The sequence below is a fragment of the Magnolia sinica genome, chromosome 19, assembly GCF_029962835.1.
Source record: "Magnolia sinica isolate HGM2019 chromosome 19, MsV1, whole genome shotgun sequence".
Taxonomy (NCBI): domain Eukaryota; kingdom Viridiplantae; phylum Streptophyta; class Magnoliopsida; order Magnoliales; family Magnoliaceae; genus Magnolia; species Magnolia sinica.
Genome location: NC_080591.1, coordinates 33,853,437 through 33,873,257, shown reverse-complemented (window position 1 = coordinate 33,873,257; position 19,821 = coordinate 33,853,437). Strand labels below are relative to the sequence as shown.

The window sequence follows — 19,821 nt, the reverse complement described above, 5'->3', positions numbered from 1 at the left end:
TGAAATAGTTATTCCATATTTTAAAATTTATCCACTGGCTAAACGATCAACCATTTGCCAAATCAAATATTTCATACAGTATCAATTTCTCTTTAATTGGCGATTCCATAATGACTCCCTATTACAATGCAACCTCAGTAAATAGAAATAAACATGAAGAAAGTGCATCCCAAACAAAGGAACTTGCAATACATGTCAGTGTTCTCAGCTACCTCAATAAACAAGGCACATCCTAATTGTACAACTGGTGATCATAATAATGAGAAGTAGGACACCTCCAAACAAATTTGAAATGCTAAGCCATCTACATAAAACCGTCTCAAAATCGAATTCAACCAATCGGTATTGATAACTGGTGTTAGTAATAGAGAACAGTTATCATTTCATTTTCACCATAGTAAGAATATATATATATATATATATATATATATATATGTGGAACATATATCAACTTCGGTGCTGATAACAAGGTGCCAAAAGTGGAAGACAGTAACAGTAATCAAGTAATCTTTAAAGAATAACAAAAAACAGTGCCTTAGAAAAAAAAATTTGCTACACATTCTGCGAAAATCCATTTTAAGGTACCACCATGTCCATCCATGAGGTATAAACCAAACCATTTCTGCGTCATGCAAGAAGTCAAGCTTCTCCAACACCCACTGATACAGTATGAAATACCCACTGACGTTATGCTTTCTGTGTAAAGTTCGTTTATGATGGATTCCATTTCCAAATCCGTTTTGAATCCAAGTCCTCCTCTCAGCCAAAAGAGGCATTTATCGTGCATGCATGCGAAGCTACAGATCCAACGGCCGTACCTTCACATTGCAATGCATGTGGCAGTCGAATGGATTTTTAGAACTCGACCAGTTGCAATTACAAAGAAATTAATTCCAAACATGGATTCATCAAAAAGATTACAAGTTTTGAAAATGGGACGGCATCCGCTCGAAGTTTAGATAACAACAGAAATTCCTAAAACGGCCAATCCCTAACCAGGAGACAAATTGGGGGAAAATCAGGGTCAGGGAGGCATACCTCAAGCATGAACGGTAAACCGCATCTAGAGACCAAAGCTTACCTTCTCCCGGTGAGGCGATGAGTGGAGCTCGACAACATGCATCCATGGCTAAATACCCGGTGATGGTCGTCACTAACCAAAGCCCATACCAGAGATATTTCATTTATGCTAGTACGGACCTGATAGCTGGGAATGGATGTTGCAGGCGGCGACTATGTTTCCTCTCTCTGTATTCGTGAAAATCCAGCAACAGATGGCAGGACGAAATCCTGCGGGATTTGGTTGGTGGGCTTGAGGAGACGAGAGAGGTGGGATGGGATATCTCATCGATATCCACCGTACACGAGTTATAAAGACCATGAGATAGAGATGAATTCCAAATCCCACGCGACGCAAACGCGCGCTTGGGATGGGCACACGGGATCAGATGATCCCATCCATCGTAAGCCATCTTAATGCGTTTGCCCAAACATGCCCTGACAGTATGACACCCGAGAACGGATTGGCCACTACCCCTACCACCAGCCCAGTAGCTGGTGGTCAGTGCTATGTAGGCCCCACCATGATGTATGTGTTTTATCCATTCCATCCATCTATTTTTCTAAATCATTTTATGGTATGAGACCAAAAATGAGGTCCATCTATTGTTTTCCTGTGGTGTGGTCTACCTGAGATTTATATCCCTCTCATTTTTGGAATCAAGCCCTAAAATGATCTTTAAAAATGGATGAGTAGAACGGATGAAACACATACATCATGGTGGGCCCACGTAGCACCGACCATCAGCCATTGGCTGGTGGCAAGGGGAGTAGCCAATCCGTTTCCATGACTCCAACATTGAAATCTTCTAAAGGCCAACGGTTATGTATATTTGCCATCAGTCAAAAAAAAAAAAAAAAAAAAAAAAAAAACACCATGGATGAAGTAAAATCACAAATTTTAGCTTATCCAAAACTTCTTTGCCCCTCACCAGGAAGCTTTCAACAGTAGCCGTTCAATATCCACTGTGTGGTCCATTCTACCCTTCAATCTATTTCGTTTTTAGGCTCATATCCTAAAATAATCTAGAAAATGGATGAAGGGCACGGATAAAACCCATAAATCACGGCCTTATATACCCGTGGGAAAAACGCAATCCGCTGCCGACTCCGTGGATGACATGCAGGTAGTTACTGAGTAATACAGTACGCTAAGGGCCAGTTTGGGACGGCACGGTAGAGTGGATTACGAGGGATGAGATAGGATTTAAGGTAACGATGTCACTTACCAGTGGTTGTCCATGACTTCCATTGGTTTGCAAAATCCCGGGACAAAGTGGAAAGCACGTTTGGTTGCATCGGAATATCTTGGGACAAACTGAAATATCTGTTTGGATTGGTGGATGGGATTTGCCAATCCTGCATGTGAAACACACGGTTTGTTTGGGTGGGGGGATGGGATTTGCCAATCATGCGGCTAAAACACACGGTCTGTTTGGGAATCAACGCGAACTGTACGTTGATTCTCCTCTCCTACTTACCACCATCTACGCAACATACACAGTAGGGTTTTGAATCAATCCTGTCCATCCATCTTTGGAGCCATATCATGGATGGTCCATGTTTCAAAAACCACACCTATTGGACATTATCATCCTTCTAATCAATGGCTCTCAATGTTACAATAGAAACTGAAAGAATTAGATGGCCGGAATTGCTCTACATAAACTTCTCTCTCATTTCCTTCCTAAAGCAACCATTTAGCTTCCAAAGCAATCTATACGTTGATTCTCCTTTCTCTTATACCTTTTTTTTTCCACTGTTAGGAGGAGAACCTTAACTTGATATCACCATCTAAAAAATGTACACAGTAGGGTTATGAATCAATCGTGTCCATCCATCTTTTGAGTCATTGCATAGATGGTTTATGTTTCAAAAACCACACCTATTGGACATTATCAACATAGCTTGGCAACTATGACGCACGTACGTCCTGGGTTCGCTCGTGCCCAGTTGGAAAGTGTACCACACACTATGATGTATTTATCATGACCCTGTGTGGCAGATACATTTGGCAAAATACGTTGAACTATTTGACATCTCAAAGATTTCTAATTTTACAATGATGTATTTATCGTATCTAAACCAAGCAGATACACTTTCAGCTAGATCTTGTGAAATCAGGAACTCAATAATTATGTATTTTCTAGGCTTAAGTAGAGCAATCCTAAATTATGTGGGGCGATTTTCACCATATAGAATTATTTGTATGGCATTTGGAAATCTTTTAATTTTTTAAGCGCTGCGCTCAGGCTTCTCTCTCCGAGAAGCCCTACGCTTGCTTTTTCAACAAGAAATTTGTTCCACAGAAAGTTGTAACTCAAAAAACGACTGTTAAACTAGTATCCCGGAGGTGAACAGAAGCTGGCAACTCGCCCTCCCTCGGGGGAGGTCGGTTGCCCTTGATATGACATGTCGATGTCAGTAAAGAGAATCTTAAGATAAGATTCTCTTAAATACCATCTATCATATAAAGATCTTAACTCTTTAACTTCCATACAAGCAACCAATTATTAAAATTTGTTTTCCGTCAAAACAAGTCATTGGTCACGTCATTCTATACCAAAACAAAGTTTTAGTGCAGTTCATTACAAACAATCCGATTACCACTGGATGTATTTAGAGTTTAATAATAATATACAAAGCAATAAAAATAATCACGATCCCCGTATAAAAAAAAAAAAGCAGTTACTCTATCCCCAACGGACATGGTGGCATCCTCAGTTGAAGTACCCTTAGAAACTCTAGCCCGGGTCGTCAATTGGATCGATGAGGTTGAGGAATGATACTTGTCAACCTCGTCACAAGATGAGGCTACAAATCCCGCATAATTTCCTCGTCTCATATCTGGTTGAGTAGTCCTACTACTGAAGTATCTGTCTCAATAATTTGACGCTTCTATCCAGTTTTTGAAGGCTCGATGTCTACTGCCACTATAGCCTTCAGCTTCCACACACACCTCATCCCAAGAAAGGTATATGCCCAGTCGTCGACCAAAGAGTACGACGTAATATTTTTTTCCCCCATCTGCATTGACAAGCATAAATACATAAATGATTATATTTATAAATGACCATATTAGAATGTATAGAAAATATGATTGAATTTAAATGCAAATTCAATGAGGAAGATTTTGTACCGAGGCTGCCTTAACTGTTTAGTGTACGTATCCAAACCTACAAAAATATTTAATAATACGTTCCTTTTCTGTAATGGAAGTTTGTGGTCATATCTCTAATAATTTGATCCAGTAAGCATATGAAATTATTTTTTAAAAAAAAAAATTTATTACATAACCATAATATTCTTCAAATTCTCCTAAGATTACTACTTACTGTATTCCAAAATTTAACAATCCAAACTATGCTAATGTTTTTTTTTTAAAAAAAAAAAAAGTTATTACAAGTCCATCAACACCAAAGTTTGTGAAACAGGGCATATGACCCATAAACCAGAGCTAGGGCAAACAAGTCCACCAACACCAAAGTTTTTGAAACAGGGCAGACAACCCATCAACCAGAACCACAACCAACACCTCCATCGCCAAACTTATCGCGAAGTGTTTTCTTTAACTAATCGACACGGCGCTCAGGACGTACATTGACAAAGAATGAGGCCAGCTTCTTGTCCCTACTTAAAAGTTGACCAACATCGATGAACTCAGCGTTGGTCAGCCCTTAGACCTCTTTGAGAACATCCAATACTTTGCTAATTCGATTTACCTCTTTGCCTAGTCTAAAGTCACGCATTGTCACCGCAACATTCTCAAGAGACATACCGAGCACATCACAGGGACGAGGAGGCCACATTCATTTCTATCCACTACTCTCACCACGATTACTATCAAAATCAGGTGTGCGATTGGGAGTGCCATAGAAAAATCGATTTTCCTTTGACAGAGTGTCTGAAGAAAATTGATTGTTCCCTGTCGAGGATCCTAGATTATCCTCTGAGAGGTCAAAATATCGTCGGCATCATCATCAAGCGTCGTCCAAAACTCATTAAGATCATGTTGAATCCGAAAATTGACTAAGGAACTTGATATCGCGATTTGAGATAATAGTCTTGAGTATACCATGTAGTCGCATGACCTCTCTAAAGAACATATTACCAACATGGGTCATGTATAGAGTCTTCTTACATAGGATGAAATGAGCCATTTTGGAGAACTTGTGAACCACCACAAATACCAAATCCATACTTCATTGGATCTGTGGAAGACCTAGCATAAATTCTATGGACAAGTCCTCCCAAGGGGTGTAAGGTACATGCAAAGGAGTATAAAGGCCTATGTTATATGACTGCCCCTTAAACGTTTGACATATATGGCACATTTACACTGCTTTCATAACATTCCTCTTCAATTATGCCTAAAAGTATTGCTCCTCCAAAAGGTTTATAGTCTCATCCCGCCCTAAGTGACCACTAAGACCACTGTTATGTAAGTCCTAAATGATCCGCTCTCACATGCACTCCATGGAATGCATAACTGATTCCCCTTAAAGAGAAAACCGTCTTGAATGTCCAGGTCACCTGGTTGTCCTGCCTGGCATATGGCCCACGTGTCCTTGAAGTTGTCATTATCTGCATATAGTTCTTTGAGGCACATGCACCTCACGACCTCATCACTCATGGTAACATGTAAGGTTATTCATTTACTAAGTACATCAACAACCTTGTTCTGCTGCCTACACGAATGTGAACTCCTACACGAAAGAAAATCATCTAAAATTCACACGATTGATATTAGCTTTACTGTTTATATATTTGAGTCGATGGTCGGTATAGAGATAAACTCCCTTTAAATCAAATGTGTATCTAATGGCTTAAGTCCTAGACAACTATATATAACTCCCGCTCGTATGTCGACCATTCCTTACGAGATTCATTTAACTTTTCACTATAAAATGTTATAGGTCTACCCTCTTACAATAGCACGCCTCCAATACTCATATCAGAAGTGTCACACTCTACCTCGAATAAGTTGTTAAAACTAGAGAGCACTAAGATTGGGGTGATAAATAATTACCCATTGATCTCTACGAAGCTTCGGCTACCTCTTTAGTCCACTGAAACTCTCCTTTTTTTTTCATACACTTAGTAAAGGGGACCACGATAGTACTAAAGTTTATCTTGAATCAACGATAGAAAGTCACCGACACGTGGAAACTTCACATATCATGAATACTCTTCAGAACAGGCCACTCCCTTATGGCTTTCACCTCCTCATCATTCACACAAACCCTCGTAGATGTCACCACAAAGCTAAAAAATAAAATGTTACCTGTTAAAAAGTGCACTTCTTCATACAGCTTATTCTCTATAAGTATCCAAAGCACCTACCTGAGATGCTCTGCATGATCTACCTCATAATGATTGTAAATTAGAATATCATCAAAATAGACTACTACAAATCACCCAATAAATGGTTTAAAAACCTGATTCAACAACCTTATAAACATACTAAGTGTATTTGAGAGACAAAATAACATAACCAGTAACTCATATAGACCCTTCTTGGTCCTAAACGTCGTTTTCCACTCGTTGCCAAACCGAATACGGATCTGATCGTAACATTTCCTCAAATCTAGTTTGGACAATATTTTTACCCCTTCCAACATGCCTAACATGTCGTCCAATCAAGGTATAGGAAACCAATATGTCATAGTTATATTGTTTATAGCTCGGCTGTCAACGCACATGCACCAACTCCAATCTTTCTTGGATGTCAACCAGGCCGACACAACACATAGATTCATGCTCTCTCTAACTAAACCTTATGGATTAATTCTTATACTTGCCCTTGCAAGATCTTGCACTCTTTCAGACTCATCCAATAATGTGAGCGATTGGGCAAACTTGCCCTTAAGACAAGCTCAATGTAGTGTTATATATCCTGCATGGGGGCCAACCAATCAGAAAGTTCATCGAACATAATCCCCTGAAATCGTACGACACTGGTTTCAACTTCTCTAGAATGTTCGTGAGCTCCACTTATTCTCCCTTTATGACCAATGCATAGATCTCCCCCATCTCCGTAGATTCTTTAACAAAATTCCATATGGTTGGCAGAGATCGCCCGGCCACTTTAAAAGCCTTGGGTTGGTTATCCGTTCTCATAACGGTGAGGATAATCTTTCTACCATCTTTAACAAAAACAAATATTATCTCAGCCTCTATGCTTGCCATTAACATCATACGTACTGTCATGGTCGACCAAGTAGCATGTGATAAGCTTCTATATCAACCACATCACATATTAATTTGTCCTTGAAATATTTACAAGTGAAGAATGAAATACGATATCATTTAGTTACCTTTATTTCGCTGACCTTCTTGATCCATCCAATCTCGTATAAATAATGATGTTTTTCTCTCTTCAGTTATAGCTTTTCACAACAGTCTTTAAAATAATGTTTCACTGCTCACACCATCTATGATCATATCACAAATCTTTTAGTTCATAGTGCACTTGGTTCGAAATATGTGGTAGCATTGTGGATTTTTTTTCTTTATTCGATGTGTACAACAACTTCCTCATGATTAGAGACTCATCGTGATATTCTTAAGTCTATCAGCCCTCTTTACCATCATCATCGGTGTGTTCAGCAACATCGACTTTGGGATCATTCTCTCCTTCTACTTCTCTATCATTAATTGTCAGATTAGTCATTTACCCCTGAGGACACATGTTAGATTAGTGATCAGGTTAGCTACATCAATAACACTTGTCTGGTTGAGGCATAACACAGGGGTTAGGGTTTCTACTTGAACCAATAGCATTCATTGTTGCCCTTTGATGTCTAACTTGGCTGCTTCCCGATCTTGGTTCGTGGTTGGAGGAGGTCAAGAATGCCCCTCACAGAATCATTCCCCTGCGACAGTGTCACATCGTGTGAAGGTTCAATAGTAGTCACCTTGTTTGAAACTTAGTTTCATGCATTACGACACTCCAATTACATATCTACTCAGGTAGGCAACTTGACTGTCTCGTTCATCATCCGAATAGGCCGCATCTGGACCCGATCTTGGATCGTCGTACGTAAACCACCAGTGAATCTAGTGACCTGTTACAACTCGGTCTTAACCATATTGTTTCTCGTGGACAAGTGATAGAATTTCTCAGCTTAATCTCTCATGGATCGACTACCCTATTGATAATGTTAGTATTGCTGGAACAATACCTAAACATAGTCGATTAGCAAGAATCGTGTCTGCATAAACTATTTCATTCGTTGCCACGTGCAGATCAATGCTTTCATTTGCTTGATTAGTGAAGTTGGAGTTGTTCCCACCAAGCTGAGGCTCCATCCTTCAACTTGTAAGCCATGAGTTTGACCTTTTTCTCCTTACGAATCTCTATATAATTGAAAAATTGTTCAACTTCAAGATGGCAATTGAGGAAGTCCTTGATGTGAACTAGCCATTGAAGCTAGGGAGGTCAACCTTCATCCTATAATCTCTATCTCACTTCTGTCTCGTGCCACTTCGTTCTTCTCATTGAAGAATCATTTTATCAATCTCCTCATGCTAAACTTATCATTATCAGGTGGTGGTATGCAATTCATCACCGGTGCCACAATGCGAACATGACGATCATGAGCTCCCTCACCAATCTCAGGTTGCTAATCATTACAAACAGAAGTCCGTCCTAAGGCCTTCGTCAAACAGTCGATCGTCACATGCAGTCCTTATATGGCTTGCAGATTCTCCTGCTGGAAAGCTTCAAACATCATCGTCATCATAAGATTGTCACTTAGAGCACCGTCCACAAGGTCATTGTCTGAATCATTATTAGATGGCCATCGAATCAAGCAACAGCCTCACTCTAATACTAACTAACGTAGGGAAGAGCGTGAAACAATGAAGAGGAAGATTATCGTGTTCCCCAAGTAATCAAGACCTTGATTCCACGAGGTGAGTTCTTAAATCCACAAGAAGTAAGAGAGGAAATTTTGGTATTTTATTAACGAATAATAATAATATTACTCAATTACACCACTTACATGAAAGACGCAAAACCCCAATGTATTTAGAAGTCACCCGAAATAGAAAAATCTCTCCCAAAGCCTAATTTGCCAAAAATAGAAACTTTCAAATAAACTTTATCAAAGCATTCCTGACGTTATTATAAATAACTTATGAAAAAAGACAAAAATCCTAAAACTCTAAGAATAAAGAGATATAATGAAAACAAAAATTACCAAAAGTAATAAAAATTTTCCAAAACTTCAATTTCGATAAGAGAGATGTGTGTTTTCTCACAAAACTGACATCTTCGACTAATGTAGCGACCGATCGACCCTAAATGCACTGTTATATAAAATTGATAGGTCATGCGTGCATTTCGTGATGATGCTCGATCAAAAGTTATGGTTATTTATAGTCAATACTTCAAATAACTATTTCTCCTTATCGAGAATAAATTTCTTCAAACCAGACATGAATGGCGTCCAATTACATCATGCCCTACAGATGATGACATCTGATGGACTACTTCCATTTTCGTTTAAGCTTCTTTTTATCCAATTGTGCTAATAATGCATTTACAACTTGCTCTACATAAATAAAAAATAAAAATTCCTAATATTAGCAACTGGTAACCCCTAATCCAATAGATTGTTGGGGAATGCTCCATCAACATTGGGATTCAAGAGACCAATGGCCTACATTACTTTGTGATGGGCCCCACTTATGGCAATGAAAACTAGAGCATAATATATCATATAGTTTCTCCATCAAAGAAGGGGTTCATTTAGTGTTGAACCCTTTGGCAAGCGATTAACCATCGTATATGGAGCATTTGCCAAAAATCTCATTTGATCAAATGACCATAACCATTCACTTGGTTGTTATGAAATTGTTAATTGAAAGGTAATGTTGATCGATCGAGATTTATGGGTGAGGAAATGAATGGTTATGATTGTCTATTAGTGTGATTTGGATGGTGTGAATCATCATGGCATGTGAAAGATCTAAGGTGGATGGCCACCCTAATCTAGCCACGAAAGGACCTGAATGCCTCAATGGTTAATTGAGAGACAAAAGACAATTGTTAGATTTGATTATTCACCTTGTGGGACTCACCGAGAGAGAGAGAGAGAGAGAGAGAGAGAGAGAGAGAGAGAGAAGGCCTGAAAGTGACATTGTATATGTCGCCCTCTTGAATGCAGAATTCAGTCACGTGTAATATTTGTGGGCATGCCAGAACCGACTATGCAACTCAATTTCAATCGAACAACTTTGACCCCAGGCGCCAAGATAGGCAAATACGTCACAATTGACAGTATATGACCGAGATCTGAGAAGACAAGTCGCATATTCAGCCACTCACAAGATGTTTAAAATGATCAAGTGATTATCAAAGGGTAGGGTTCATCCTCCGAGAATGGGTTGCACATTGCCTTCCATATAAAAGGACTTTTAGATCCAAAAATAAACAAAAAGGAAATACTTACAGTCAACCATAAGGAGTAACTGTAAAGAACCTTTTCTGAAATAAGAACTACTTGTATTGCTATGAGAATCGTCCAACATATGAGCATAAATATTAATTACAACTAAGGATTACAGCTACTCCTAATGTAGGATTACACTATCGGTTACACTAAGGAACGTAAAGAACTGATTATGCAAAGAAACATAAAGGTTAATTGATAGATTTGATTAAATTGATTTGTTTGATTGGGTTGGTATGAGACATCTCACTTCATTGAAATCCTCTACTATTTATAAATCTTTTTGACATAGCAATCTATATGCTTCTTCCCACATTCGACAGTTACAACAATTACTTTGGCACCACTCCAACCTTCTAGATTTTTTTTGAACACGTCTCCATAGCCACTTCAACACCGCTTTTCACTCGACCACATCCAATTTTCGAGTTTCTCAGTCACGCTTTGTCCATAGATGATGTGCAACACCTAAATAGCACCAGATTTTAGACGTGCTTTATAGTTCTCAGGCAATGACACGTGTCCTTCACTAATTGGTTCTTCCATGAACGGTAAAAAAATAGGGTACAACATTGCCCTCCACGTCGCTATGCCTTTGGGAAAAATGTGAAAGCGTCATTAACTCGTTGTTCAATACAATAAATGCGATTGGCTCATTCCTCCACATGTCAGCTCACCATAGATTTTGTTCAGCTGAGACGAATATCTAAATGATGCCTTCGCTTTTTTGCGATTGTTGTTGTGACACGTAGTAAACAATTGACTCCTATGAGGATCCATAATGATCTTGTCATTAATGCACACGTTCCTAACTAATATATATGTCATTTCAAACTGATTCTAATTTTATACACTTCTTGCTCTCTATCTCTCTTCTTCGCCATGGCTGCTTCTTTATCTTCTGGTCCTACAACCTTCCATCATGAAGATCTCATTAGAGAGCTAGATACTCTTTCCGCCTCGATAATAACTGATATCATCTTTGATGTCCCTGTCAGCCAAGGTAAGACATTCATTTCCCTTAGACCGGCCTTCCACCTAGAAGTTACCCACTAAGAAATATCATCGATGGATCAATTCTTCCTTAGTTCTCCATGCGAAAAACTATTATTTCAATCGGAGTTTGTTTTTAGATCCTGCGAATACTTTTAAAGTTTCAAGATCATGGCCCGAATCAATGAAAGGATGGGCAGACTAGTACACTCGTGTACTCTAAAAACACGATGATACATGAAGATAAGTCGGCATCAATAAATGCATCAGGATCTCTCTTTTTTAATACGCAGCATTCACTCCTCTTCTTACCATGGCTTCAACTTTTTAGAGTTCCTCAAACCAACACTTTCTGTTTTAGATGTGGCAACATGAGTCCAACAATTTTAGATGTCTATGTGTTCACCCATCTCACCCATCTTCTTCCTTTTGGTGTAACAGTTTATCTGAACTTCACTTAAGACGATGATCACTACTTGGTCTTTCCAGACAGGATTGGGAGAGCATATTCCAACTTGATGCTCAATCAATGTAATGACGCATGTCCTTTCCTAATTGATTCTTCCAGGAACTCATAACCAAGTGATGTCATTTAAATCCTGAAGATTGGTCCACCATCATCTTTCCAATCAATGGCCCAGAAAAAGATGGTGTTAAGGAGATGGGTCATATACAAAAGGAAAGCATTTCAATGATTAAAGCTTAAAAACATCCCATCCTGGGAGATCTTTTGTTGCTCCCCATCAGTGGTGAGGCCGGTCAAGATGACGGCCTGGATCATTACAAACAATAAAATAAATAAATAAATAAAAGTACCGCGCGTACGGAATCCCATGCATCGGCAAAAAAGCAAACCGTAAATGCATCCTAAGCGGATTGGGTGGTAGCGTTGGGCGTTGTGGGGTCCACTACGATTTATGCATTTTATATCCATGCTGACCATCCATTTTGCCATCTCATTTAAGGGCGCACGAGGCCAAACATGAAGCAGATCTGAAACTCATCTAGACCACAACACAAACAGTGGCTATAATGACACCCTCGTTGAAACCTTAATAGGGCCCATCAAACAAAACACAAATATCAGCTTGATCCAAAACATCTGCGGCCCCAAGAAGTTCTTAATGTGGGGCGTTCAATCACCACTGTTTCCTAGGGGGTGTGGTCCACTTGAGCTTGATCTGATTCATTTTTAGGCTCATACCTTAAAATGGGCTGGCACAATGGATGGACGGTGTGGATAAAACACATACATCACAGTGGGCCCCACAGTACCCAACAACACGGAGCAGGGTGATGTTGGGATCACCAGCCAATCTGCTTCCAAAAGCATCTTTTATTGGATAAACCGTAAACAGAGGGAGAGAGTCCCTTGCGTCAACGATTGAGGGTAAACTCCTTCCATGATTGACCAACGTATTATAATAATTTTTTATTTTTATTTTTTTAAAAAAAAAAAAAAATGTCAGCATACACAATCCAGACCGCCCAAATTGCTGGCCCGATCATCAATGGCCAAAAACTACACTAACGAGACGGTAGTCATCTGAATTCGCCCTTAAATTTTGGATCACTAGCTATTTCATTTTAAAGGTTATGACTACTCGGGCTCTGAAATTAGAGATACACCGTCCACAACGCACACCACAAGTTGGATGGTCTGGATAACTGCATCCGAGTACCACCCGTGAGGATGATGAGTCAACACCATTTTAAAACAGATGATGAACTATCATCAAAAGTATTGCCCATGCTATCAACTTTGATTCTTTGGTTGCTTTTGGATACTCTTTATGTACTTTTACGTGGAAATGACTAAATTGAAATTTCTTTATCACTCATTTTGAGGATGCCTGCACCCGAATTGAGTTTCTGTCGCTTTCAAGCTGGATTTGAGAATATCGCAGTTGGATTTTGAAATTTGCTACCTCATTCTGAATGCAGGAGGATTTGAACGTTGCAATTAGATTTACTTGTGCATCCAAACACAGCCTTCACCTAGTAAAATACAATGATAAATGTCTACCTTCCATGAGCATACTTCTCATAAGAAATAAGTCCCTACTTCCTCATGAACGTCACAAAGAAATCAATGCTGGATAGCAAAACTACTACCAGCTTTACATTTTCAGCTCATGACGAGCATTACTCGAACATTTTTCAGCTCGTGACTTAGCCTAACACAACTAGCTAAGACAAAGGCTTAGATGATGATGACGACTTAAAATCAAGCAATGTTCCATATGAACCATCAAGTGACTTGGGTCAGTGAATTTTCCAGCATTGAATAGATACCGATGGTAACACCAGAAAATGAAACAAAAGATGTGGAAAAATTCCCTGCATGCACATCCCCATGAAGAACTCCAATAGCTATTCATAAATAATAATAATTTAAAAATAAAAAAATAAAAAAATAAAAAAATAATAATAATAATAAGAAAAAGGCTTAGATGATGATGACGACTTAAAATCAAGCAATGTTCCATATGAACCATTAAGTGACTTGGGTCAGTGAATTTTCCAGCATTGAATAGATACCGATGGTAACACCAGAAAATGAAACAAAAGATGTGGAAAAATTCCCTACATGCACATCCCCATGAAGAACTCCAATAGCTATTCATATATAATAATAATTTAAAATTAAAATCTAAAAAAAAAAAAATCATCCCTAACTATGCCATGATCATGTTCCTTTGACAGGCTGCGCAAAATGGCTGATCAAAAGAAAATTATTTATGTACTAATAACCAATTAGTCCTAAGGTCCAATGCCATCCCCTGGTCCATCCCAAAAGAGTTGAACTAGTTCATGAGCAATGGATGGAAGAAAAGATGATAGACTGGCAAAACATGCAAAAATCTGAGACAGAATAAGTACACGATGGGTTTGCAAAAATCCAAGACAGAATAAGAACACAAGACAGGTCGAATGCCGAAAAGATTCTTATTCACAAAAGAGAAGGAACGAAATCACATCGACGTCCTCATAATAGCCCAAACAAAGATGCTTGTACCAAACCTAATGACGTAGGCACATGGACCTTCATGAGGCCCGACATGCGCTGATTTTGGACCAGTTGTAGCAAGATTTATGACCTAAATTTCACCTTCAAAAAAATAAAATAAAAAAGGTTTACCACCTAAATTTCAAAGATCACATTTCTCATTTGTGGAAGATATAGGGGCTTATCTAGAAGAGATATGATTGACGATTTGGGATTTGTTTTTGCAATTTTAAACCAAATCTTTGTTAGTGTGATTTTTATTATCTTAAATAAATTATGGATTAATTTGAAATCAATTAAGATTGATTTGAGATCAATCTAATAGGTGGGCAGAATTTCATTAAAGATTGTCTTTAGGGTCTTATAAAGGGAGAAGGAGCGGGGGTAAGAGGTAGGCATTCCACTTTTCTTTTTCTTTTTTTGAGTAGTGAGTTTTCTTAAGAATTGTAAGAGAAGTTTGAATACCAACTAAATTATTGATCCCTCTTTACTTGGATATTTCTTGTTCATTTCTTTGTGATTCGGTCATCGAGATCTCATTGACTCCATAACCATGTTGCACCATTTCGGTATCAGGATGGATCATCTTGGATATTTTGACTCCACATAATCTCCTAATAGCTTCAAAGGGGTGGATACGGGAAAAGTTTGCACAAGTACCACTTGATTTGTGTACTCATTAAGCAAGTACATTAACTCACGCATATGGTACACAATCTCAGTAATTAAGTGAGAGAGTTGTGGTGTGGACGGAATCCAGAGACCGAAGTTAGAGCATGCAGACACAAGGAAATATCCCCTCCAAGGTCCTAAGGGCGTATTTGGAACACTGTAGGTGGTATTGTAGTGAATTGCACTGCATTATAGCAATGATTACATATTACATTATCTCTCTTGGTCTTGAGGTATTTTGACCAAGAAATCGAGCATTTGGAAAGCCATGGTAATCATGAAATGATTACAGTGTATAGCCATAGTAATATTGAAATGATTATAGTGTATAAGCATTGTTCCAAATACATATCTACATTTGACTACCTGATAACCCACCAAGATACTACTAAAAATAATCATTGTGTTAATGTAATGATTGCTCCAATGGATTACAATACCACCAAATACTACACTCCAACCAGGCCCCAACCATTAGCGGGTGGCCCGACTTGTAAAGAAGTAGATGATCAAATCCTTTCATTGTTTGAATGTGATAAAGAGCCCAAAATCAAGGTAGAAATTCCAGAATTTCATGGTTGCTTGCATATTGACGACTTCATTTATTGGCTCAGAAAGGTAGAAAAGGTGTTCAAGTGTAAGGAAATTGCAGACGATTGAGAAGTTCGTAACTATGATGTTTTCCGATCACATGTTGGCATAATGGAACAATCTTCAAGCCGAATGAATCCATCAAGATAAGAAGAAAGTAAATTCTTAGAAAAAGATGCAAAAGAAAATAAAAAGGAAATTCTTACCCACAACTTATGCTCGTGAACTCTATCAAAGATATCGCAATCTAGGTCAAGGGAACAAATCAGTAAATGAATACATCGAGGAGTTTCATACATCAACATTGTGGGGGTTCATGAGTATGAAAATTAAAAATTTTCAAGATATCTTAATGGTCTTAGACATGAGAAATGAATTAACTTTCAAAGCTGTATTTACGATGTCCAATGCATATACACTTGCATTAAAAGTTGATGAGATAATTAATTAGGAACTTGGAGATGATTTGGTGCCCTACAAGGACTGTCCTCAACAATGGGACAACATGCTAACTTCCTGCATAAGGTGACTATAGAGAGCCTCCTATAGGTCGAGGAATGATAGGCCAACAACCAAAAACGAAACAAACCCTAACCTGGAGGGATGTTTCAGTTGCTAATGAAGAAGTAAAATAGTCTAATGTTCCACCCCTCATGCAGTTCTTTCATGATTATCAAGCCTCAGTGTGTGGGAAGAGCTCCCAGCTGGACTTCCTCTTATGATGAACATTCAGCACCATAAAGAATTAGCACCATCTTTGAACACGCCGAATCTTGCGAATTACGAAATGAGTCCAGTCAAACAAGCAAAATTCCCACCAATTGAATAGTTCGGCATAAAGAGGCATTGTGGGGGAGCAAAAGAAGAATATCAAAGAGAGTAGAGCCAAGTACCGAGAAGCTGGAAATGAGCATCACCGCAATAAGATATATAAAGATAACCTGGATATGATTTATCTCCACAAAGAAAGGTTTACAAGGGAACTGTTACCATCTCAAGTCTAACAAGATTAGTCAATGCCAAGTTAAGCGGAAGTTGAGTGACAATGCCAATGGGATCAAGTTGCCAAATGACTTAGATATCTTGACTACTTTCGAAATGACAGATTTGTTCGAGTACCATGACGAGGTGTCTGACATGCAAGATGAAATCATGAATAAATAGCTCCCAAAGAAAAAAGGAAGAAGTTGAACAGGTGTTGCATATAAAAACAAGCAATATTCTGAAAGCAAATGAATTACAGGCAACGAATGGAAAAGATTGGATATGAGCCTCTACTACTTGTATAAAGCGTCAAACTTAGCAAAGTCGAGTTCTTTCCAACCCAGAGGAATGTTGTAGGACCATGGTCCACCGTTAGACTCAACATGTACTGATTTTGGGCTTTTTGTGGCAAGATTTAAGGCCTAAATGTCAGAGATCATATTTACCATTTGTGAAAGATATGGGGGTTGATGTAGGAGGTAGGCATTCCACAAGTTTCTAAGTTGTGAGTTTTCTTTAGTATTGTAAAAGATGAAGTTTGAATATATAAAGTTATTTCACTGTCTCTAGTTAAAAATTTATTATGAGTGTACACATGTTCATTTCTTTGCAATTCAAGAGTTGAGATCTTATTGACATAATACCCAGGTTGCACTACCTAAAACCTTCAAACAATTACAAACTCTCTTTCAATCCAGACCAGTGATATCAACAAGTCATTAACCTTGAAAGGTTCTAATGATGAGTAAAATGGGGCTGCGGAGGAAAAGGATGACAAAGAAGGGTGGATTACATTTTGCAAATCAGCGGAATACAAAAGGAATCTGCAGTCTTATCATTGGACATAACCCCTTCTCATTCGAGATGAAAGATCTGCATGATGTCATCTGAAAAACACAGAGAGAGCCAATGTTTTTTTTTTTTTTTTTTAAAAAAAAAAATCATGAAGATGAAGAGTTATGGGGAGAAGCAAAGGATGCCTTTGTTCGATTTTGGTATCACGGTGAAGAATTAAAGGTGATTGAAGTTCTGGATGGTAGGCAAGTGGTGGCTGGATTGTCTCAGTAGGCATAGCTAGACATTTAGACAGAGGAAGGCAGAAGATGGTACGATAGAAAAGTTTGGGGCACATCCATGTTCTATTGTCTCTGACACTTCTACAGTGAAGATGGTTGGTGGGGCAGAAGGTATGATTGTGCCAAAACTAATGGCATGTTACCACGCTGATAGTGCAGCAAATTCGGCGGATAGCAGTACAAACAAGGGCACGTGATGGATGAAGAGCTTAGATTGAGACCAGCGAGTGGCTCAAGGCAATATTTTCTCCCCCTCTCCAATCTCTCTATATCCGTGCACAAGCAACCTCAACGTGTACAAGTGCATTCCATCTCAGATATTTGTTATCAGGGTTCCATCACCTGAGTTTGGGCTCACCTTACACCTGGGCTCTGCTGCCCTGGCAATGGACCATTCCTGGAATGGAAGATGGAGTGACCAGCAAGTGGCAGGAGGAAGGATTGTTGAGTCCTCTCGGGGTAAAGACCTTCTCGGAGTAAAGACTCAACACTGGCATCAGTGATCAATGAAAAGACAGACCTGAGGGTCAGTAGATGACTGATCTCCAAGGCCTCCTCGGCTAGAGGATGGATGAGCTCTTCAAAGGCTTTAGTAGAAGGCTATGTTAGCTCCAAGGAGGCTTTGATCGCGCATCAGAGAGAAGCAGTGCTGTATGATCACCGAGCAGAACAATTGGGCAGAAGATGAGGAAGCTGCAGCTGCTCTCATCTTTGTGGTAAACAATAGAAGATTCGCCTTTGGGTGAACAAAGAAAAATTGGAGAGGGTAGTGAAAGCCATCGAAGTAGATGTAAAAGGAACAAAAGATCGGTTTAGAAAAATTTTAAAGCAGATCATAGTGAACCAAAGGAAATAAGCTTCAGTTAGTATATTGAAGGTGGCATCTAAATCTACAGAAAGAGGCAATCACCTAGCATTAATTTTCAATGATAGTGCTGCAACGGAACATTAGAGGCACGGGTGGTGTGGATAAATGTCTTGCAATTAAGCAATATGTTGGCTCCAAGAATGCTGACATTACAGGAAACAAAGAAAGATTTGATCTATCAGATGGACGTCAATAAACCCGGAGTCGAGATGGATTTGGGTGGGAATATATCAACGCAGCAAGTAGCTCTGGAAGAACTTTTAGTGGTCTAGGATTTTAAGACAGTCCACGAGTCTGCATCAATCTTGGGGTGATGGTCTCTCTCGGTTCAGTTCATCTATATGAGTGGTATGCAGTGGGGGTTGTCAGCAGTCTACAGCCACAACAACGCTGGGCTGAGAACAGAATTCTGGGAGCATCTTAGCAAAACGCCAAATGGTTGGAATATTGTGAATAGGTTGCAGTTTCAAGATTATACAGTGTGTATATGAAAAAGGGGTGGATGCAGCCAGCATCTAATATGAGTCTGATTAATTTATTGAGAACTGGGGCCTCACCAATCTACCTATGCAGGGAGAAAAGAATACTAGGACAAACGATCAAGAAGACCTTGTGATGTGAAGGCCAGACAGATTCCTGATCTGACTCCTGGGAAGAGTTATTACCAGAAACCAATCTTACTGCCTTCTTGAGAAGATGTTCTGATCATAACCATATGTCTCTCTCCTCCAAGTTGTCATTGTGGGGCCTGAAGAAGATTTGACTTGACCATTCAGAATTCTTTTCCTTGGTGAAAGAATGGTGGGGTTCATTGAATGTCTTGAGTGGGTTTTTGTTTCAATGAAAAAAGTTCAGGCTGTTGAAAGTAAAGTTCAAGACGTGGAACAGAGATCAGTTCAGTGATCTGGGTGTGTCAAAACTGATGCTTTTGAACGAGCAGGCTGCTCTCAGTCAGGAGGAAGAGGAATCAGGTCATCTTGCCTGAGAAGGTGGCTAGGAACGCTGAGTTCGAAGAAATTTTGATATAAATCTTAGGCCGGGACAGGTCATCTGGAAATAAAAGTATTGGGAGAGATGGATTGAGGAAGGTGACTATGATATTGCATACTT

At 39.1% G+C, this 19,821-nt stretch overlaps 1 protein-coding gene across 10 annotated transcripts in view; it reads right to left on the bottom strand.

The window, feature by feature from the left end:
• Positions 1-3,627: 3,627 nt before the first annotated feature.
• LOC131235390 (uncharacterized) overlaps positions 3,628-19,821 on the bottom strand; it is a 35,050-nt gene continuing 18,856 nt past the window's right edge. For 2 of the 10 annotated variants that reach the window (XM_058232557.1, XM_058232562.1), the window contains exon 2: positions 16,036-16,555. In XM_058232557.1, coding sequence (XP_058088540.1) covers positions 16,513-16,555 — 43 coding nt within the window. In that variant the 3' untranslated portion in view covers positions 16,036-16,512. The other 8 variants (XR_009166097.1, XM_058232554.1, XM_058232555.1 and 5 more) reach the window with 8 other exon arrangements.